Source organism: Scyliorhinus torazame, chromosome 6, assembly GCF_047496885.1.
Source record: "Scyliorhinus torazame isolate Kashiwa2021f chromosome 6, sScyTor2.1, whole genome shotgun sequence".
Lineage (NCBI taxonomy): Eukaryota > Metazoa > Chordata > Chondrichthyes > Carcharhiniformes > Scyliorhinidae > Scyliorhinus > Scyliorhinus torazame.
Genome location: NC_092712.1, coordinates 127,791,284 through 127,815,282, shown reverse-complemented (window position 1 = coordinate 127,815,282; position 23,999 = coordinate 127,791,284). Strand labels below are relative to the sequence as shown.

Here is a 23,999-nt window from a genome sequence, read left to right as displayed (position 1 = left end):
TGAACCACTCTGGCGTCGGGCCGCCCGGACGTTGCGTAATCCTCCACACTTCCGTGGGCTAGGCCCGCACTGGAGTGGTTGGTGCTGCGCCACCCGGCGCCGAAGGGCCTCCGCCGGCCAGGGCGAGTTGGCGCATGCGCGGGAGCGCCAGCATGTTCTGGGGCATGCGCAGGGGGTTTCTTCTCCGCGCCGGCCATGCCGGAGCGTTACAGAGGCCAGTGCGGACGGAAAGAGTGCCCCCACGGCACAGGCCCACCCGCAGATCGGTAGACCCCGATCGGGGGCCATGCCACCGTGGGGGCCCGCCCCGGGGCCGGATCTCAACGCGCCCCCCCGAGTACTCCGCAGGCCGCCCTCAGAGCCATCTCCCGCCGGTATGGACCTTGTGTATTTCACACCAGCGGGACCGGCCGGAAACGGGCGGCCGCTCGGCCTATCGGGGCCCGGAGAATTGCCGGGGGGGGGGGGCACTGCCAAAGGCCCCCGACCGTGCGACGTGATCCCAGCCCCCGCCAAAAAAACTGCGCTGGAGAATTCGGCAGCTGGTTTCGGAGCGGCGGGGCGGGATTCACGCCGCCCCCCAGCGATTCTCCGACCCGGCGGGGGGTCGGAGAATCCCGTCCATAGTCTCCAAGGAAAAATAAATCACATATATTTGAAGGAAGCTCTGATTGTGCTTTTGTGACAATAATATCGGTTGCATTTTCTTATTGAGCAAAATTTGCAATCTAGCAAAATTTCACACACAGGTTTTCAAAAGCACATTTGTCACCCAGATGTGCAGGCATTTTACAATTCCAGAAAAACTGGGTGTGCACATACTTATGGGCCGGGTTTCTCCAAGCCCGCGCCGGGTCGAAGAATCAGCGGGGGGTGGGGCGCAAGAATCGCGCCAAGGCCACCCCGAAGCCGGACTGCCGATTCTACGACGCGATTCTCCGGCGCCCGCGGGATTGCCTCCTTGCCGGTCGGGGGCTGTTGAAATTGGCCCCCCCCCCCCCCGGCGATTCTTCGGGCCTCGACGGGCCGGGTTCGGCCGTGTCCCACCGGCGTGAGTTACGTATGGTCCCGCCCGGCGGGACCTCGGAGTTCTGGCTGCGGGGACCATCCAAATGGGGGGGGGGGGGGGGAGGGGGATGAGGGGATCCGACCCCGGGTTGGTCCTCCACGGTGGCCTGGCCCGTGATCGGGGCCTACCGATCGGCGGGCGGGCTAGTTCCGTGGGGGGGCCTATGTTCCTCCGCGCCGGGCCCCTGTAGGGCTGCACCATATAGCCCAGCGTGGAGACGGAAACCCACGCGCATGCGCGGACACGCGGCAGCTGTTGCGCGCCGGCTTTCGGGCGCAGGAGCTGTGGACACCACTCTGGCGTCGTACTAGCCTCCTAGGAAGGGGTGAATTCCTGCCACTTGAGGCCCGTTGACGCCAGAGTGGCTCGCGCCGCTTTTCACGCCGGCGTCAGAACCTGGCCGCGGGATTGGCGAATTCGGTCGTGGAGTCCATCACACAGTTGACAGAATGTGCCAAATCTTGAAATTAATGTGAATGCAAACTACTGTGGATGTTGGAAATGTGAAATAAAAACAGAAAATGCTGGAAACACTCAGCAGGTCAAGCAGCATGAGTGGAGAGAAAAAATAGTTAATGTTTTTAATCAATGACATCTGGGGGGCGCGATTCTCCCAAAAGAGAACAAAGTCCCCTGGCGAGCATGTTTAGCCATGTGTTTCCCGACGTTCACAGTGCCGAGAAACACATGGCTCTTCAACGTGACTCACATTGTACAAGGGGCCAGAAGGGGGAATGCGCGCCGAGGCCATATGTAGCCCTGTTTTGTACAGTGGGGAGCTCTGCTCGTCGGAACTCCCCAGTGTAGCACGAGATCAGGAAACCATTTTTAAATGGCGTCCCTATCTCCGAGACCCCCAACCTCTCCCCAGCCCAAACACACTATGGGAGAGTCCCTGGCCCCCCGCAGGGCACCCCCAGCACTATCGCGCACACAAAAAAAAATGCCAGATTGGCACTTTACAGTGCCAACTTGGCACCCTGGCAGTGCTCATGCCAGCTGGAAGTACCACCTGGACATTTCCAGGCTGGCATCCAGGTGGCACTGTCAGGGTGCCAAGCTGGCAGTGCCAGGGTGCCCAGGTGGCACCAGCAGTGCCAGGGCACCACATTGCCCAACATGCATGCAGCTGGGGGGCCTCTGATCCCCTGGGAAATCCCATGAGTGCCGTTCCGTCTGGTCCGCATTAGTGGGGACCCGCCCAAGGTCTCTGAAGCGAAGGGGATGAATCCCAAAGCCTCAGGTACTTTGGAAATTGGCACATTGGAGTGAGGCTAGCTAGTGAGGCGGGAGCGGCAGGAGAAACCCGCCCACAATGGAGGCCTATGAGTAACACAGCCTTTTTAAATACTAAAGAGTTGGAGATCCACGACAGGAAATGCAGGAAGTGAGGGTGTCCCAATTTGGGACTGAAGGCCATCCTCCAGAACAAAATTAGTGTCAACTGAATCAGGGAAAGTATTGACTGGGTCACTGTCATCAGTTCCTCGGGATCTGGCTACAAATGAAGAATTGTGTTAGTGTCCGGGGTTAGGTAAAAAGTTAACGTATTGGATTTTACTACTCCTAAGGTGGTTGGTCGGCAGAGAGGGAGAACGATAAAATGTCATGGGCAAGGTACCTGCCTGTCCTGGTTTCCACTGCAATTTTACCAGCAGCAGGGAGATGCTCGGCATAACGCCTGCTCATGGGCTAATTGAGGCCCATAAATTACCAATTAATAGTCACCTATAACCATCAGTGAGAGAGGCCCATGCCAAGCAATCATCTCAACAGTTTCTACTGTGCGGACTGGTGGTCGGCAAGGGAGTCTGGTTAATCGGCTCCCTGGGCCCATTGACGTGTAGGCCCGACCAGGCCTGGATCAAGTCCCGATCTGAGGAGTGCCCGACCCGCCACCAGTGTTGGATCCGTCCAGGAGGACCCGACCTCACGGTACCCCGGGGCCGGACCGGATCGCGAACATGCCCCCCACCCCCCTCCTCTCCTCCCCGCGGTGACCCCTAAATACCAACCAGAGCCCCTCCAGACGTAATCACCTACCACCCACCAGGTCAGGCTTCTCTCATCGGATCCCAGGACCGCCCCATAAGCATCCACCGAACTTGGAAATGAGGGAAACGTGCCGGTCTGCAGGTGAGACTAAAACAACGCAGCTTCAAATCCCCTCTCCCTGCATACTCCTGGCAAATGTCCAAGTTATCGTAAACAAACTGGACGAGCTTAACATTAGACTTACCTCTCAGAGGGAAGTAAGAGATTGCTGTGTGCTCTATTTCATGGAGGCTTGGCTCACTCCCTCCTCACCGGACTGTGCCATACAACCTGATGGCTTCTCAATTCACTGGATAAACCGCACGGTATCCTCAGGCAAGGTGAAGGACGGAGGGGTTTGCTCTTCAGCAACGCCTCCTGGTGCTCAACCTGACTGTGAAGTGCGGCCCATACTACCTTCCATGGGAGTTCACTACTGCTATCATCACTGTGCTCTACATCCCATCCCAGGCGGAAGTTAAGAAGGCGCTTGATGAATTGTACACCGCTATAAATAGCAATGAAACAGAATACCCGGAGGCTTTCTTCATCGTGGCCGGGGACTTCAACCAGGCCAAACTCTAGAGTGTACTGCCAAAATTCCACCAACGCATCTCTTATCCCACCAGGAGCCCTAACATTCTGGGCCACTGCTACTCAAAAATCAAAGGCACCTACCACCACCCTCTACCACCCATATTTTGGAAAATCGGACCACAAGACAATACTCCTTCTCCCGGCATACAAGCAGAAACTTTAGCAGGAGGATTCGGCAATGCTGGCAAAAGAAAAGTTCCTACGTGACTGCTTGGAATCAGTGAACTGGTCCATATTCTAGAATTCAGCGGCAAACAGAGACGAGTATACCACCGCCGTCATAGACTTCATCAGCAAATGTGCAGAAGATTGCATGCCAAAGAAAGTAGTATGTACGTTCCCCAATCAGAAACCATGGTTTAATCGGGAGATCCACTCCCTATTGAAGGACAGGTCTGAGGTGTTCAAAACAGGTGACCCTGACCAATACAAGAAATCTAGGTACAACCACCGCAAAGCCACAGGGACGCCAAGAGACAATACCAGACTAAGCTAGAGCCCCAGACTAATGACACAAATTCTCGTTAGTTGTGGAAAGACTTAAACACTATAACGGACTACAAAGCAAAGCCGGGTAGAATCTCTGGCAACAGAGCACCCCTCCCCGATAAACACAATGCATTCTGTGCTTGTTTTAAACAGGAAGCCAATGACCGGAGCCACCTGCCTCAGCAGCCTCAGACACACCCATATCTACCGTCACAGCATCCAAAGTTAGATCGGTCTTCTCAAAAGTGAACCCATGGAGAGCAGCACGGTGGCGCAGAGGGTTAGCACTGCGGCCTCACGGCGCCGAGGTCCCAGGTTCAATACCAGCTCTGGGTCACTGTCCGTGTGGAGTTTGCACATTCTCCCCGTGTTTGCGTGGGTTTCGCCCCCACAACCCAAAAATGTGCAGGGTAGGTGGATTGGCCACGCTAAATTACCCCTGAATTGGAAAAAATGAATTGGGTACTCTAAATTTTTTTAAAAGTGAACCTATGGAAAGCGACATGTCCTGACGGAGTCCCCGTCGAGCACTCAGGTTCTGCGAGGACTATAAGACCATAAGACATAGGAGCAGAATTAGGCCACTCGGCCCATCGAGTCTGCTCCACCATTCAATCATGGCTGATATTTTCTCATCCCCATTCTCCTGCCTTCTCCCCATAACCCCTGATCTCCTTATTAATCAAGAACCTATCTATCTCAGTCTTAAAGACACTCAGTGAATTGGCCTCCACAACCTTCCGCGGCAAAGAGTTCCACAGATTCACCACCCTCTGCGTGAAGAAATTCCCCCTCATCTCTGTTTTAAAGGATCGTCCCTTTAGTCTGAGATGGTGTCCTCTGGTTCTAGTTTTTCCTATAAGTGGAAACATCCTCTCCATTTCCACTCTATCCAGGCCTCGCAGTATCCTGTAAGTTTCAATAAGATCCCCCCTCATCCTTCTAAACTCCAACAATTACTGACCCAGACTCCTCAAACGTTCCTCACACAACTTCCTCATTCCAGGGATCATTCTTGTGAACCTCCTCTGGACCCTTTCCAAGACCAGCACATCCTTCCTTAGATACGGGGCCCAAAACTGCTCATAATACTCCAAATGGAGTCTGACCAGAGCATTACACAGCCTCAGAAGTGCATCCCTGGTCTTGTATTCTAGTCCTCTTGACATGAATGCTAACATTGCATTTGCCTTCTTAACTGCCGACTGAACCTGCACATTAACCTTAAGAGAATCGTGAACAAGGACTCCCAAGTCCATTTGTGCTTCTGCTTTCCGAAGCATTTCCCCATTTAGAAAATAGTCTATGCCTAAATTCCTCCTTCCAAAGTGCATTTCATTTGCCACTTCTTTGCCCACTCTTCTAGCTTGTCCAAGTCCTTCTGCAGCCCCCGTGATTCCTCAATACTACCTGTCCCTCTACAGATCTTTGTATCATCTGCAAACTTAGCAACAGTGCCTTCACTACTTTCTTCTAGATCATTAATGTATATTGTAAAAAGTTGTGGTCCCAGCACAGACCCCTGAGGCACACCACTAGTCATCGGCTGCCATCCTGAAAAAGTCCCCTTTATCCCCACTATCTGCCTTCTGCCAGTCAGCCAATCCTCTATCCAAGCCAGGATCTTACCCTGAACACCATGTGCGCTTAACTTATTTAACAGTCTCCTATGCGGCACCTTGTCACAGGCCTTCTGGAAATCTAAATAAATCACGTCCACTGGTTCTCCTTTGTCTAACTTCCTTGTTACCTCCTCAAAGAACTAACTGGCAGGTGTGTTCGTGGACATCTTTAACCTCTCCCTACTCAATTCCGAGGTTTCTACCTGCTTCAAGAAGACCACCGTCAGACCGGTGCCGAAGAAGAACCAGGCAACATGCCTCAATGACTACCGTCTGGTGGCCCTAACATCTATTATTATGAAGTGCTTCGAGAGGTTGTTCATGAGACACATCAACTCCATACTTCCAGAACGCCTTGATCCACTGCAATTTGCACACCACCAAAACCTGTCCACAGCAGATGCCATCTCCCCGGCCCTACACTCATCTCTGGAGCATCTTGACAACAAGGACACCTACCTGAGACTCCTATTCATTGACTACAGCTACACCTTCAACACCATAATCCCAGCCAAGCTCATATCAAAGCTCCAACACCTAGGACTTGGCTCCTCACTCTGCAACTGGACCTTCGATTTCCTGACCCACAGACCACAAACAGTAAGAACAAACAATGACACCTCCTTCACTATAGTCCTCAATACCGGGGCCCCGCAAGGCTGTGTACTTAGCCCCCTACTATGCTCCTTATGCACACATGACTGTGTGGCAAAATTTGCTCCTACTCCATCTACAAGTTTGCTGATGACAGGACTGTAGTGGGGTTGCATCACAGTGGCATGGTGCAATGACAATAATCTTTCCCTCAATGTCAGCAAAACTAAGGAGCTGGTCGTCGACTTCAGGAAGCGAAGTGTCGCATACGCCGCTGTCTGTATCAATGTTGCTGAGTTGGAAATGGTGGACGGCTTCAAATCCCTTGGTGTAAACATCACCAACAATCTGTCCTGGTCCACCCACGTCAACACTACGATTAAGAAAGCACAACATCGCCTATACTTCCTCAGGAAACCAAGGACATTCGGCATTCCACATTAACTCTTACCTATTTAAGCATTCTATCTGGCTGCATCACAGCTTGGTTTGGCAACTGCTCAGCCCAAGACTGTAAGAAACTACAGAGTCGTGAACGCAGCCCAATCCATCACGCGAACCCATCTCCCATCCATTGACTCTGTCTACACCTCCCGCTGCTTTGAAAAGTGGGCAGTATAATCAAAGGCCCCTCCCACCCAGGCTATTCTCTCTTCCAACTTCTTCCATTGGGCAGGAGATACAAAAGTCTGAGAACACGCACTAGCAGGTTCAAAAAGAGCTTCTTCCCCACTGTTACCAGACTCCTGAATGACCCTCTTATGGACCAAACTAATCTTTCTACGCATCTTCTCTACATCCAATGCTTCACCCGAGGTCTATGCTTATGTATTTACATTGTGTATTTATCGTATCTTCTAGGTTTTCATGTATGGAGTGATCTGCCTGGGCTGTTCGCAGAACAATACTTTTCACTTTACCTTGGTACATGTGACCATAAATGTGAATCTAACCTAACCAAAACCTTCCACTCACTCTGGTTCACCTCTCCCCTGGTTTGTTTATCTCAGCACCCAGCTCCCCTTGCCCCACTTGCTGGGGTCTTCTAGCCTGGATCCAGGAATATCTCCAGACTTAGCTCCAATGCCGCATGCCTTCCTGCAGACCTCGCTGCAGTACCAGCAATGGCCACCACTTCCAGTGGCATTGCTGGGATTGGAGAGCTGCTGGCCTCAGCTCTCTGAGACAGTGTGTCCTGTTGCTGAGGAGCAAAAGTCCTGCCTCCAGGCTATTAATGTCCGGTCCTAAGTTAAGCAGTGAGCCTGACAACCAAAGGCAGGATTTTGCACGTGGAGCACTTCAATGCCCTGCCCCCAAATATAAAATCCAGCCCTTCATTTCCATGTGCATTTCTTGTCACGCTTATCAAGCTTATACATGCTCGGTAGGATACTATATTGAAGCATCTCTATTATTAAGGGATTTAGCAGTGGATTTGAAATCTATGGATAAAGCAAGAGCTTAAATTCCAATGTTTCCTCTCTTTTCAATAACACAGATACTGTGAAGCATTGCACAAATAGTTCATCATATCTGCTTCCAGGAAAATAACTACCAATGGACACAGTGATGTTTCTGGAGGGGATGATGAAACATGCGTATCATATGCAACTTTTTGTATTTGGTGGAGTGTGCATGACCAATGAAACCAATGCCTCCAATACCAAAAATATACCATGAAAGGCTGACATCCCCCGAATTATTATTACGGTGATGCCCCGAGCTGCTCTACCACTGCATCAACATGTAGTCCTAGTGCATCCAAGTGGGACCACGGGTGATTTGCCACATCTGCCCATATTGTCTGTCTGCAATCCTATGTCAAAAGCAGGTAGGTGGGTTAGGGGATTCAGGAATAGGGCGGGGGTGGGATATAGGTAGGGTGTACTTTCATAGGGTCAGCGCAGAATCAATGGGCCAAACGGCCTCCTTCTGCACTATAGGAATTTTATGATTCTGTGACTTTGGCTGGAACCAGTGATGTGTTGGGTGTTCTGGATCCGTGGAACACATACAGGCCACCAACACTTAAAATAGTGCAACACTATTTTATTAAGTTAGAAACTGTTGAACATACATTCACTGTGGGTTAACACGATGTTAGATTAAACTAAAGACCTATGCCTGTCCGAACCAATCTATGCACTCAGCACACGGTGAGGACCTGTGCTGTAAGCTCTGTCCTTGTAGGAGGCTGCATCCCGAATGAGCAGGAACTCTGATGCCCCCTGTCTTGATAGTGAGTGTGCTCCAACTGGTGATTGGCTGCGGTGTTGTGTGTGTTGATTGGTCTTGCTGTGTGTCTATCAGTGTGTGTGTATCTGCACCATGATATATCATGTGTATATCATGACATACCCCCTTTTATAAAAGAATGTATGTGTGTCGCAATAAATAATGTGTGGTGAGAATGTTCCTAACTACGTGTGGGATGCGAAGACATATTTACAGGACTACGTACATGAGAACTAAGCTATTTACATGGGAAGGTGCCTGGTGCAGAGAAGCAGTGTGGAACAAGAGTAACGAGATCAACACTATATACAAACCAGGGAAATGATCAAACAAAGCAACGCAACAATTCAGAGTCTATAAGTCCGCAAAGTTCATAAATCAAGTCTCTGAGGTGGGCTACGAATTCTGGTTGACCGTAAAGGTGGCACACCACTCATCGTCCGGATCGATGCTGTATACCGATAGAGGCTGGATTCTTTGCTTCGGGGACACCCTGTTTTTTGTAATGATACCGACTCGAAAAGGTGCCTTCGGGTCCTCGGTGTCAATATCGGGTAGCAGGTCCGCATCGGACTCGGTGACCGTGGGTTGAATGGCCCGGACATTCCTGCGAGTCTGGCCGGAGCGATACGAATTGGCAGACCGAACTGATCTGCATAAAGCAGCATAGTGTCCAAGTTTGCCACATCTCAGGCATTGTCGGGATTTGGCAGGGCACTGCCGCTTTAAGTGGGCGGAGCCACAGTTGTCGCACGTTGTAGCGTCAGTTTGTTCGCTGCGCCACCGCGCATGCACGGTGCGGCCGTACGTGGTGTGTGCCTGCGCAGTACGTCCGTCGACGTTGCCGTCCCCTCGTTCGGTGCACACAAGCGCGGGAGTCCGTGAAAAGTGCGTGAAATGGCCGCCCTCATCCAGGCTGATGCCCTGGAGTTGCTCGATTGCTTGGACCGTTCTGCCTCATGGGAACCTTGCCGTGCCTTTTCAGCCGCTTGGATGTGGGAATACCGACTAGTGGCGTGTTCGTGTAGCACGCAGGTCTCGATGGCGGTCGCTAGGGTGAGCTGCTGTACCTTGAGGAGCTGCTGGCGTAGGGGGTCCGACTGAACACCGAAAACGATCTGGTCGCGTATCATGGAGTCGGAGGTGGGCCCGTAATTACAGGACTGCGCAAGGATGTGGAGGTGAGTGAGAAAGGACTGTAAAGGTTCATCCTTACCCTGTAAACGCTGTTGGAATACAGAGCGCTCAAAACTTTCATTCACCTCTGTGTTGCAATGAGTGTCAAACCTGAGGAGGACTGTCTTGAATTTTGATTTATCTTCATCATCAGCAAAGGCGAGAGAATTGAAAATGTGGATGGCATGTTCTCCGGCCGTGGATAGGAAGAGACCGATCTTCTTGGTGTCCAAGGCATCTTCCCGGTCTGTGGCTTCAAGGTAGAGCTGGAAGTATTGTTTGAATATCTTCCAGTTGGCCCCCAGGTTGCCGGTGATGCGGAGAGGCAGCGGTGGGCGGACGCTGTCCATTTTGCAGGATGACTGTATGCTGGTGGAAGGTAGATCACTTGCAGGTTGGTCGTTCTAATATCCCTCAACTCCTGGTATCATTATGTGTTGGGTGTTCAGGATCCGTGGAACACGTACAAGCCACCAACACTTAAAATAGTGCAACACTATTTTATTAAGTTAGAAACTGTTGAACATACTTTCACTGTGGGTTAACACGATGTTAGATTAAACTAAAGACCTATGCCTGTCCGAACCAGTCTATGCACTCAGCACATGGTGAGGACCTGTGCTGTAAGCTCTGTCCTTGTAGGAAGCTGCATCCCGAATGAGCAGGAACTCTGATGCCCCCTGTCTTTATAGTGAGTGTGCTCCAACTGGTGATTGGCTGCGGTGTTGTGTGTGTTGATTGGTCTTGCTGTGTGTCCATCAGTGTGTGTGTCTGCACCATGATATACTGGTGTATATCATGACATACCCCCTTTTATAAAAGAATGTATGTGTGTGGCAATAAATAATGTATGGTGAGAATGTTCCTAACTATGTGTGGGGTGCAAAGACATATTTACAGGACTACGTACATGAGAACTAAGCTATTTACATGGGAAGGTGCCTGGTGCAGAGAAGCAGTATGCAACAAGGATAACGAGATCAACACTATATACAAAACAGGGAAATGATCAAACAAAGCAACAAAACAATTCAGAGAGTCTATAAGTCCGCAAAGTTCATAAATTAAGCCTCTGAGGTGGGCTACGAATTCTGGTTGACCATAAGGGTGGCACACCACTCATTGTCTGGATTGATGCTGTATACCGATAGAGGCTGGATTCTTTATTTCGGGGACACCCTGTTTTTTGTAATGATACCAATTCGAAAAGGTGTCTTCGGGTCCTCGGTGTCAATATCGGGTAGTAGGTCCGCATCGGACTCGGTGACCGTGGGTTGAATGGCCCGGACATTCCTGCGAGTCTGGCCAGAGCGATACGAATTGGCAGACCGAGCTGATCTGCATAAAGCTGCATAGTGTCCAAGTTTGCCACATCTCAGGCATTGTCGGGATTTGGCAGGGCATTGCCGCTTTAAGTGGGCGGAGCCACAGTTGTCGCACTTTGTAGCGTCAGTATGTTCGCTGTGCCACCGCGCATGCACGGTGCGGCCGTACGTGGTGTGCACCTGCGATGTACGTCCGTCGACATCGCCGTCCCCTCGTTCGGTGCACACAAGCGCGGGAGTCCGCGAAAAGTGCGTGAAATGGCCGCCCTCATCCAGGCTGAGGCCCTCTAGTTGCTCAATTGCTTGGACCCGTTCTGCCTCGTGGGGACCTTGCCGCGCCGTTTCAGCCGCTTGGATGTGGGAATACCGACTAGTGGCGTGTTCGTGTAGTACGCAGGTCTCGATGGCAATCGCTAGGGTGAGCTGCTTTACCGTGAGGAGCTGCTGGCGTAGGGGGTCCGACTGAACACCGAAAACGATCTGGTCGTGTATCATGGAGTCGGAGGTGGGCCCGTAATTACAGGACTGCGCAAGGATGCGGAGGTGGGTGAGAAAGGACTGGAAAGGTTCATCCTTACCCTGTAAATGCTGTTGGCGCTCAAAACTTTCATTCACCTCTATGTTGCAATGAGTGTCAAACTTAAGGAGGACCATCTTGAATTTTGATTTATCTTCATCATCAGCAAAGGTGAGAGAATTGAAAATGTGGATGGCATGTTGCCCGGCCGTATACCGGTGTAGATAATGACAACCGGGAGGAAAATCTGAGCTCAGAAGTGCTCCAAACATTTTGAACTTCAAAATGTTTCATTTCAGTGTTTATACTGTGGTGTGACTGTGTCATTTAAATATGGCCGGTCAGCAATAAAAGCCGAGAAACTGCGAGATCACAAAAAGCTGAGGTCCATCTAGATTGTCTTATTTTAGCCTGTTGGTGGTATGGAGCAATGATAATGGAATTGTTGACTACTCACAGTAGTTAATCCCTGTCAATGAGGCCACAACAGATCCAGAAATAACATAAGCAATGGAAATACATTCCTATAGTCAAGTATTTGTTTTTTATTTCCCCAGCGTATGCAACAGCATATTCAGCATCTTGCACCCACTGCATCAAAAAAAGATGGGAGTGCATAAAAATGACAAAATTAGCCCAAAAATGCTGCAGAGAGCTGGACCTGAATATCAGCACAAAACCACATTCACAACTTCCCTGTGTCCTTTGATTTGCGATCTGCCAGATACTGCTGGTAATTTAGTAAATCTGACACAGCATTTATTGGCTCCGGAGAGCCGCTCTGCACCTCACTGCATTCAGTTCTGCTGTGTGTGGGGAAAACCTGATGATGATGGAGGTCCGGGAGGGCCGGAAGGAGCGCAAGATACTTTTTTTTTAAAAACGGATGGCTTGCAACTTCAGGGTGCAAGGGTTCACCAATGAATCGTACGGACGTTGCTGGAGCCACTGTTAATTCACGCAAGTCTGCAGCGGCCGCTGCAACCATTTTTGGTTCTGTTCATTGCATTTCTGGGGCGGAATTCTCCGGTATCGGCGCGATGTCCGCCGACCGTCGCCAAAAACGGCGCGAATCAGTCGGGCATTGCGCCGCCCCAAAGGTGCGGAATCCTCCGCATCTTGGGGGGCCGAGCCCCAACCTGAAGGGGCTAGGCCCGCGCCGGACTAATTTCCGCCCCGCCAGCTGGCGGAAAAGGCCTTTGGTGCCCCGCCAGATGGTGCGGAAATGACATCTCCGGGCGGCACATGCGCGGTAGCGTTAGCGGCCGCTCACGGCATCCCCGCGCATGTGCTGTGGAGGGAGTCTCTTCCGCCTCCGCCATGGTGGAGACCGTTGCGAAGGCGGAAGGAAAAGAGTGCCCCCACGGCTCAGGCCTGCCCGCGGATCGGTGGGCCCCGATCGCGGGCCAGACCACCATGGGGGCACCCCCCGGGGCCAGATCGCCCCGCGCACCCCCCCAGGACCCGGGAGCCTGCCCGCGCCGCCTTGTCCCGCCGGTAAGGTAGGTGGTTTAATCTACGCCGGCGGGACAGGCATCCTAGCAGCGGGAGTTCGGCCCATCCGGGCCAGAGAATCGCGGGGGGGGGTCCGCCAACCGGCGCGGCGCGATTCCTGCCCCCGCCGAATATCCGGTGCCGGAGAATTCGGCAACCGGCGGAGGCGGGATTCACGCCAGCCCCCGGCGATTCTCCGACTCGGCGGGGGGTCGGAGAATCTCGCCCCTGGTTTTGAATTATCATCATATCCTGCAGAATTACACCATCAATCCTACATCCCTCCTCTCATCAAATGCACACTGCCCACATCTCTCCTAGCAGACATATCATTATGAAATACGAACAGCCTAAGGAAACCCAAATAATTAATGTGTAATGCAAATTACATTTTTTTCTAGTTGATAAAACAGCTTATTTTTTTAAAAGCACAACGACAGAAGAACATTTAATCTTCCTTCTTGTAGTGGCGGGTTCAGGCGCAAACAACCTAATGACATTCTCTTCACACAAATGGCATCAATGTGTTGAATGTTGTGTAAACAAGTCAAAAATGAAGGTCAGGCCTCTTGAAAATGGTCAGGAAAGCTGGTCATTGTACTTACGCTCCACAAAGTAGGAACTTGGCTCAATTTTCCAAATGATTTGTCCTCGGTGTGAACCATTGACTCCACGGTTTTTGTAGTCCAGGAAGTTTTCAGACAGGACCTCATCTGTGATTGAAAGGGAAACACTCAGTTTACCAACAGTCCTTATAATGAGCAAACATTTCAATTGCAGCCTCAGCCCGCTCAGTTGGATTAAGGGAAATTTGAGAACAAAAAAAAAGAATAAAAATATTGAAGAGACATCATCTGGTTGCGGGACTGAGATGACACCAGAATCCATGACAATTAACTCTGCAGCAGCTCATTAGTACAGTCTGAACCCCAAGTTTAGATTATACTCTGGAAGTCACTCTTTGATGGCATGTGGGGTTGGGGAATTGTTACTACGTATCTATTGAAAACTAATCTTTGGCTGAACACCAGGAAGTTCTTTTACCAGTGATGCACGATCAATTGCACAAAGACGAGAGTTGAATACAACTGAGGTTTTATTGCTCTAAGATGTGTGGCCTCCCACAGCAGCTGGCGAAATGGCTGCTGCACGGAGGACACACATATTTATACTCCGCCTACTGGGCGGAGCCAGCAGGCAGGAACTACCGTCGTACCTGTAGTACAGGTCCTACCATATATCACTTAATATAGGTGCAACAGTGGTTTACCACATTCACCCCCTGTATAATTGAGTCCGGCGGGGGTGGTGGTGAATTACATACAACTGAATTTTACATGTACAATTTTTGTGAGAAAAAAAATGTCTTTTGAAGTCCAGTGGACCAGTTAGAGATTCAACCGGTCCGGCGCCTTGATGTGCCACTGGGAGCGACGTAGTGGTGGCGGCGATGCCGATGTTGGGCTGGTCTTCGGTGATTCGGGGAGCGTGCCAAAATTCTCTTCATCCTCGGGCGTGTGCAGGGGGAGGACGGATGGTCCTGGGGGGGGTTGCTTGGGAGCGCCAGGGAGGGGAGGGTGGCGCCGGGCCAGAGAGGTGTGTGTGTGGAGATCCTGCTGGTGCCAGGTCCCTGAGGGAGACAGTATCCTGGTGGCCGTCGGGGTACGCCACGTCGGCAGACTGGGAGTTTGCATGGAGCAACTGCACCCTCTCCACCAACGAGTCCGCCTTGTGGATTCGGACGTGCCTACGGAGAAGGACGGGTCCTGGGGCGGCGAGCCAAGTCAGGACGACACCCTGGATGTGGACTTCCTGGGGAAGGCAAAGAGACATTCATGGGGTGTGTTGTTAGTGGCGGTGCACAGTAGTGACCGAATGGAGTGTAGTGCATCAGGGAGGACCTCCTGCCAACGGGAGGCCGGGAGGTTCCTGGACCGTAGGGCCCATTGGACAGCCCTCCACACCGTCCCGTTCTCCCTCTCTACCTGTCCGTTTCCCCGGGGGTTATAGCTTGTCGTCCTGCTGGAGGCGATACCCCTGCTGAGCAGGAACTGACGCAGCTCATCACTCATGAATGAGGATCCCCTGTCACTGTGGATGTAGGCGAGGAAACCGAACAGAGCAAAGATTGTGTTGAGGGCTTTGATGACGGTCGCAGACGTCATGTCGGGGCATGGGATGGCGAAGGGGAATCTGGAGTACTCATCGACCACACTGAGAAAATACGTGTTACGGTCAGTGGAGGGGAGGGGCCCTTTGAAATCCACGCTGAGGCGCTCAAAGGGGCGGGAGGCCTTCACCAGATGCGCACGGTCCGGCCGGGAGAAGTGTGGCTTGCACTCCGCACAGACCTGGCAGTCCCTGGTGATTGTCCGTACTTCCTCGACGGATTAGGGCCGATTGCGGGCCTTTATGAAATGATACAACCATGTGACTCCCGGGTGACAAAGGCTGTCGTGCAGGGCCCGGAGTCGGTCTACCTGTGCGGGATAGGGTGTCTGAGGGCTCGTTGAGCTTTCCGGGGTGATACAAAATCTCATAATTGTAGGTCGAGAGCTCGATCTTCCACCTCAAGATCTTATCGTTTTTGATCTTGCCCCGCTGTGTGTTATTGATCATGAAGGCTACCGACCGTTGGTCAGTGAGGAGAGTGAATCTCCTGCCGGCCAGGTAATGCCTCCAATGCCGCACAGCTTCATCGATAGCTTATGCCTCTTTTTCGATGGATGAGTGCCGAATGTCTGAGGCATGAAGGGTGCGGGAAAAGAATGCTACGGGTCTGCCTGCCTGATTGAGGGTGGCGGCTTGGGCGACATCTGATGCGTCGCTCTCCACTTGAAAGGGCAGTAACTCGTCTACTGCGTGCATCGCGGCCTTGGCGATATCGGCTCTGATACGGGCGAAGGCCTGTTGAGCCTCGGCCGTCAGGGGAAAATGGGTGGACTGTATGAGTGGGCGGGCCTTATCCGCATAGTTTGGGACCCACTGGGCGTAGAATGAAAAGAACCCCAGGTAGCGTTTGAGGGCCTTGGGGCAGTGGGGGAGGGGGAGCTCCATGAGGGGGCGCATGCGGTTGGGATCGGACTCCAGAACTCCATTCTGGACCACATAGCCGAGGATGGCTAAGCGGTTCGTGCTGAACACGCTCTTCTCCTTGTTGTAGGTGAGGTTTAGGAGAGTGGCGGTGTGGAAATATTTGGCAAGGTTGGCATCGTGGTCCTGCAGATCATGGCCGCAGATGGTGACGTTGTCTAGGTACCGGTCGACCATTCGGTCCATCTCCCTTTGGAAGACCGAGACCCCGTTGGTGACACCGAATGGAACCCTGAGGAAGTGATACAAGTGACCGTCTGCCTCGAAGGCAGTGTATGGACGGTACGCTTTACGGATGGGGAGCTGGTGGTAGGCGGATTTGAGGTCTACCGTTGAGAAGACCCGGTACTGTGCAATCTGATTGACCAAATCAGAGATGCGTGGGAGGGGGTACGCGTCGAGCTGCGTGTACCGATTGATGGTCTGGCTGTCGTCCACGACCATTCTGTGTTTCTCCCCAGTTTTAACTACTACTTCTTGGGCTCTCCAGGGGCTGTTGCTGGCCTCAATGATGCCTTCCCGAAGCAGCCGCTGGACCTCGGACCTGATGAAGGTCCTGTCCTGGGTGCAGTACCATCCTGCTCCTCGTGGCGACGGGTTTGCAATCCGGGGTTAGATTTGCAAAGGGGGAAGGTGGATCTACCTTTAGGGTCGCGAGGCGCACACAGTAAGGGTTGGTAGGGGCCCGCCGAATTTCAGGGTTAGGCTCTGGAGGTTACACTGGACGTCCAGGCCGAGTAGTAGTGCAGCGCAGAGATTAGGGAGGACGTAGAGGCGGAAGCCGCTGAATTCTATGCCCTGGACCGTGAGTGTGACCGTACAGTACCCCCGGATCACCATGGAATGGTATCCGGAGGCCAGGGAGATTCTTTGATTGGCGGGGTGTACCGCGAGGGAGCAGCGCCTTACCGTATCCGGGTGGATGAAGCTTTCGGTGCTCCAGGAGTCCAGCAGGCAAGTGGTCATGTGTCCATCGATTTTAACGCTGGTCGCTGCGGTAGCCAGGTTGTGCGGATGAGACTGGTCGATGGTCACTGAGGCGAGTCGTGGTTCGTCGCCGCTGGTGTTGGATGATGGGGTGCCCGGGGAGAACGGGTCCTGGAACACTGGTGGTGCCCATATGCCGTGGGGGAGACAGGATGGCGGCGCCTGAAGATCTTGGGGAGGACAAAATGGCAGCGCCCATGGGCCGCACGTGGCGGGGGTTGAAAAAGATGGCGGCGCCCATGGGCCGCATGTGTTGCGCGGAGGGGAAGAATGCGGCAGCCACTGGCCGCTTGGTCTGAGGGGGCGAAGGTGGCGGCACCCACTGGCCGCATGTGGTCAGGGGAGGCGAAGATGGCGGTGCCCATTGTCTGTAAATGAGGAGGGTGGGGGCGATAGCGGTGACTGCGCAGGCCTGGCACACCGCGGCAAAGTGCCCCTTCTTACCGCACGCCTTACAAAGGGCAGCGCGGGCCGGGCAGCGTTGGCGGGGGTGTTTCTGCTGGTCGCAAAAGTAACATCGGGGACCCCCAGGGTTCGCTGGCTGGTGCGTGGCGCAGGCATATTGGCTGGGTAAGGCTCCGGCTGGGGCGGCTGTCTGTGGGGTCCATGATGCGTAGGAGGGGTGGACCACGCGGCTGGGGGTGTAGGCCTGGATATTGCGCGAGGCAACCGTCATAGAGAGCGCTAGCTTCTTTGTCTCTGTGAGATTGAGCGTGGCCCCCTCTAGAAGTCGCTGGCGTATGAGGTCCGACCCAATCCCCGTAACAAAGGTGTCCCGCAAAAGGAGGTTTGAATGTTCAGTGGCTATAACGGCCTGACAGTCACAGTCCCGGACGAGTGGGATTAGGGCCCGCCAGAAGTCTTCTATGGTCACCAGGGAGTTGGGAGCGAGTGGCAAGTACGTGCCTGGCGAAGAGCGTGTTCGTCTTCTGGGTGTAATTTCCTTTGAGTAGCGCCATGGCTTCGGCGTAGTTTGGCGCGTCCTGGATCAGTGGAAAGCCATTGGAGCTCAACCTTGAGTACAGTATCTGTATTTTCTGAGCCTCCGGAACAGGGCTTAGCGCTGAGTTGATGTACGCCTCGAAACAAGCTAGCCACTGCTGAAAGTCCTTTTGGCGTCGCTTGATTGCGGATCCAGCTGCAGGTGATCCGGCTTGATACGGAGGTCCATCTTCTGAAAATCTTAGAGCAATAAATTGATGCACGATCAATTGCACAAAGACGAGAGTTGAATACAACTGAGGCTTTATTGCTCTAAGATGTGTGGCCTCCCAGCAGCTGGCGAAATGGCTGCTGCACGGAGGACACACATATTTATACTCCGCCTACTGCCAGCAGGCAGGGACTACCGTCGTACCCGTAGTACAGGTCCTAGCATACATCACCTAATATAGGTGCAACAGTGGTTTACCACAACCAGCATAAACGACAACCAAGCAACTTGCAGCATTTAGCTGTCTGCAAGCTGAGGTGCCAGTTTTAATTGAAATAATTGACCTGACGTTTCCCATATGGGGAGCAGTGAATGGCTCAATTTAAGTCAGTGATGTGCCTTGGGGCACGGAGGAATTCTGATGGGCGGCACTTCGCAGAATCACAGAATTGTTATGACACAGACGGAGGTCATTCGGCCCATCGTGTTTGTACCGATCTCCAAATGAGCTTCATGTGCCATTCCCCTGCCTTTTCCCCATACCCTTGTTTCTATTCAAATAATCACCTTATGTCCTCTTGAATGCCTCGATTGGACCAGCCTCCACCACACTTCCAGGTAGTGCATTCCAGACCCAAACTACCCGTGTGAAAAAGTTTTTTCTTATATCACATTTGATTCTTTTGCAAATCACTTTAAATCTGTGCCCTCTTATTCTTAATCCTTTTACAAGTGAGAACAGTTTCTCCCTATCTTTTCCCGCTCCCTCATGATTTTGAATATCTCTATCAGATCTCCTCTTATCCTTCTTCTCTCCAAGGAGAACAATCCCACCCTCGCCAATCTATCCTCATAACTGAAATTTCTCATCCCTGGGATATTCTTGTGAACCCATTCTTGCAAACTTCCAGGTAAAGTTTAAACTTCCAATTGCTGGTTTTACCTTGCCTGGATTGCTGCACGATTCCTTTCCAAATTGGGATGAGATGACCTCATATTCACGCAGACCTGGGCAGTTTGCTCTATATTTACCCTGTTTCTACATGGATTTACCTAGACCAGGGCTTCCTAAACTGAGTTCCACGGGAACCTCCCAGGGCTTTCACAACAGGCCCGGCAGATCAATATTATTTGAGTATCGTGCTGCTCCCAACTCATTCAATCAGAGACTGGCTGCTCTGAATGGATGAGCAGAAAATTCAAATTGTATTAATCAGGGTGAGGGCAGACAATGGAGCAAAGGTGAGAGCTGGGAACACTCGCAAAGGTCCTGGCCAAAAGGCTGGAGGGCTGTGTACCAGAGGTGGTCGCAGAGGACCAAACGGGCTTCGTCAAGGGTAGGCAGCTCACAGCGAACATCAGGCGGCTGCTGGATGTGATAATGACCCCCCCGGGGAGAGAGCACCAGAGGTGATCGTCTCCCTGGACGCAGAAAAGGCCTTCGACAGAGTCGAATGACAGCACCTCCTCGAGGTACTGGAACGGTTTGGGCTAGGAGTGGGATTCACCGCCAGGGTGAGACTCCAGTACAACGCTCCCAAAGCGAGTGTCCGAACTAACACCACCAGCTCTGAATACTTCCAGCTACAAAGAGGCACAAGGCAAGGATGCCAGCTGTCCTCGCTCCTGTTCACGCGAGCAATTGAACCCCTGGCGATATTCCTGCGGGACGTGAAAAGCTGGAAGGGCATCCAGAGTGGAGACATAGAGCACAGAGTTTCACTCTATGCGGATGACCTGCTCCTGTATGTCTCAAAGCCACAGGATGGACTGAAGGCAATCATGCAGATTCTGAAAGAGTTCGGAACCTTCTCTGGTTACAAACTCAACCTGGGCAAAAGTGAGGCATTCCCAGTGAACCTAAAAGTGGGAGGGAGAGAGCTGGAGGGGCTCCCGTTTAAAACAGCCCCAAACTGATTCCGATACCTGGGGATCCAAATAGCCAGAGACTGGACACAGATCCACAAGTGGAACTTGACCAGCCTGGTGGGGGAAGTTAAAAAGGACCTACAGAGATGGGGCGCACTCCTTGGCGGGGAGAGTGCAGACGATCAAAATGAATGTGCTGCCAGGTTCCTCTTCCTGTTTAGATCCATCCCGATCTTCATCCTGTAGCGCACAATGACTTACGAGAGAGACGAGAAGTGATGAAGTCGATTCAGGCTTTATTAAGCGAGACTTGTCCCCAGCAGCTCAGCAACAGAATGAAGCTGCGGGGATAAGCTCGGGTTCTTATACTCCGCCTTCAGGGCGGAGCCAGGAGTCGGCAGCCAACCAGGACCCGGGATCTGTCAGCCAATAGCATCACGGCTTCACAGTCCCACATGACCCCTAATACATACCACCACACAGCCCCAAGGCCTTCTTCCAAAATGTAGACAGCTTAATCATACCGTTTGTGTGTGTGTGTGTGGGGGGGGGGGGGGGGGGGGGGGAAGAATCCGAGAGTTCCCAAACCAACACTGCAAAGGAGGAAAATCAAAGATGGCCTTGCCTTACCAAACCTGCAGCACTACCACTGGGCAGCAACGGCGGAAAGAGTGGGGATGGGTAAACGAACCCAACTCAGAGTGGGTGTGGATGGAGGAAGCCTCCTGCAAGGGAACGACACTCCGGGCCTTGGCTACAGTAGCACTCCCATCCTCCTCGGCAAAATACACATCAAGCCCAGTGGTAGTGGCTACACTGAAAACGTGGGCTGACGAGGATGTTCCCCGTGGCCCCCATCTGCGGCAGTCACAAATTCCCCCAGCCATGCTCGACACCACCTTTAGGAAATGGAAATGAGAAGGGGGCATACTGACAGTTAGGAACTTTTACATAGGGCACAGACTGGAGATGGTGTATGAACTGACGGAGGAATGGGAACTGCTGACAGGACAGGAAATGAAACACCTGCAAATAAAACACTTCCTACGCAAAGAGACAGTAGTGTATCCCGGGCCCCAGAGACTACACTACTAGAGGACCTGATAAATGCAGACATTAAAGAAGGGGGAATCTGTGGGAAAATGTATGGACAGCTACTGAACAGACCCCGAACACCACTGGATGAGACCAGACTGATTTGGGAGGATGAACTGGGGACAGAAGTGGGGTGGGGACTTTGGAGCGAGGCACTGAGCAGGGCCAACTCCACCTCCTCCTGCGAAAGACAGCTCAAAGTGGTGCACAGAGCGCACCTGACCAGAACCCGAATGAGCAGGTTCTTCCCGGAGGTGGAGGACAAATATGAACCGTGCCAGAGGGGCCCGGCCAACCACACTCACATGTTCTGGGCTTGTCCCAAACTTGCTGGGTTCTGGACAGCCTTCTCCGAGGCAATGTCCAAGGTTGTGGGGATGAGGGTGAAGCCATACCCAAATGTGGCAATCTTCGAGGTATTGGAGCAGCCGGAGCTACACATGCAGAAGCTTTCGCTCCCTAATCGCACGCCGGAGAATCCTGCTCGGCTGGCGATCGGCAGCACCACCTGTGGTGTTGGGTGTTCTAACACACAGAAGAGCCAACACAGTTGCATATGGTACAACACTTGTTTATTTAAACTTGCTATTTACAACTTGGTCTTTGCACTCTGCACGTGGGGGGCTCCCTGCTTGTGGTGTTTCAACAGCTCTTTCATGCTTCCTTCTCCCCAGACCTACTGACCTCCAGGTGTCGTGCTCGTGCTTTTTATGTGGTTGGTGTTCTTGTCTGTGATTGGTTGTGGTGTTGTGTACTCTGATTTGCCTGTTAGTGTGTCCATCATGATGTGTGTGTTTGAATATCATGACATCCCCCCTTTTTACAAAGATATGTGCCTACGTGGTAATAAATATGATCGTGACGTGAGTGCATCTAAGAGTGTGTGTGTGTCGTGTGCAGCATGTGTCTATGACGGAACTATGTACATGGGGCGATGTCGAGTGCGTCACATGAATCCAGTTGTACCATAACATAACAGAAATGCGAACGAGAGAAGAAGAAAAAAAATTTTGAACAGTTGTCCAGTCAGACGACATCTGGAACGATAAACAACAACAGGTTATCATGTAAAATTGTCCAACTTATTAAACATATGAACTGTATTATAAGTCCATTCTAATGGGTTTGCGACGAATTCGGGTTGACCGCCTTAAGGGTGGATCAAGAACCACCGGCTGCTGTGCAGGCATGGCCATGGGTGGCGATGGAAAGGGCGTGATGTGCGGCAGCTCCACAAAGTCATCCTCGGAAGCCTGTTGAGGATCTGGCGTGTTGTGTGGCTGTGAACGTGGAAGTCGGCGAAGGGCGCGCCGATTGCGGCGACGCACGGAACCATCCGGCATGCGAACCAGGAACGAGCGGGGAGCCACTTGTCGGAGGACTTCGGCCGGTGCTGACCAGCCACCATACGGTTGATGGACGCGTACTTTGTCTCCGGAGGACAGGGGGGGCAGGTCCGTCGCTCGTGTGTCGTACCGACCTTTCTGGCGATCACGCTGCAGTTGCATGTCCCGAAGAACCGCCTCATGGTCTGTTGTCGGTGCCAGGACGGAAGGTACCGTCGTCCTGAGGGAGCGACCCATTAGTAGCTGCGCTGGCGAGAGGCCCGTGGATAACGGGGCCGATCGATAGGCCAGCAAGGCAAGGTTAAAGTCCGATCCGGCATCAGCCGCCTTGCACAGGAGCCGCTTTGCGATGTGGACACCCTTTTCAGCCTTCCCGTTCGATTGTGGATGCAGAGGGCTGGATGTCACATGAGTGAAACCATATGCTGCGGCAAAGGACGACCATTCACGGCTGGCAAAACAAGGTCCATTGTCTGACATGACAGTCCTTGGAATGCCATGGCGAGCAAACGTTTCCTTGCAGGCCCCAATGACTGCGGACGACGTCAGATCATGGAGAGGCATGACTTCCGGGTAGTTTGAGAAGTAGTCTATAATAACAATGTAATCTCTGCCGAGCGCGTGAAATAGGTCAACACCCACCTTCGCCCAGGGGGACGTCACCATCTCGTGTGGTAGAAGTGTTTCCGGAGGTTGCGCCGGCTGAAACCTCTGACAGGTTGTGCAGTTGAGCACCATGTTGGCTATGTCTTCATTAATACCCGGCCAATATACCGCCGCCCGGGCCCTTCGTCTGCATTTTTCGACACCCAAGTGGCCTTCGTGTAGTTGACGAAGAATCATCTGGCGCACACTGTGTGGAATGACGATCCTATGCGATTTCATAAGGACCCCGTCTATATTGGTGAGATCATCTCGCACATTGTAAAACTGGGGGCACTGCCCTTTTAGCCACCCTTCCGTCATGTGGCGCATCACTCGCTGCAGCAGAGGGTCAGTCGCCGTCTCTGCGCGTATGTGGGCCAGACAAGGATCATCAGCTGGCATATTTGCTGCTGTCAGAGTCACGTGTGCCTCAATTTGACGCACGAACCCCTCCGCATCTGGTGGTGTGCTCACTGCTCGGGAAAGAGTGTCCGCCACTATGAGTTCCTTCCCCGGAGTGTAGATCAGTTCAAAATCGTACCTCCTGAGTTTGAGTAAGATGCGCTGGAGGCGAGGAGTCATGTCGTTCAGGTCTTTGTTAATGATGTTGACCAGGGGGCGGTGGTCAGTTTCGACCGTGAATCGTGGCAGGCCATACA

The 23,999-nt window shown here is 52.4% G+C and overlaps 1 protein-coding gene across 4 annotated transcripts in view; it reads right to left on the bottom strand.

Annotated features, from left to right (window-relative positions):
- Nucleotides 1-23,999, bottom strand: part of LOC140425013 (E3 ubiquitin-protein ligase HECW1-like) — an 856,744-nt gene that overhangs the window by 610,720 nt on the left and 222,025 nt on the right. For all 4 annotated transcript variants that reach the window (XM_072508780.1, XM_072508779.1, XM_072508783.1 and 1 more), the window contains one exon: nucleotides 13,758-13,865. In XM_072508780.1, the coding sequence (XP_072364881.1) occupies nucleotides 13,758-13,865 (108 nt within the window). The remainder of the gene's footprint in view (nucleotides 1-13,757; nucleotides 13,866-23,999) is intronic.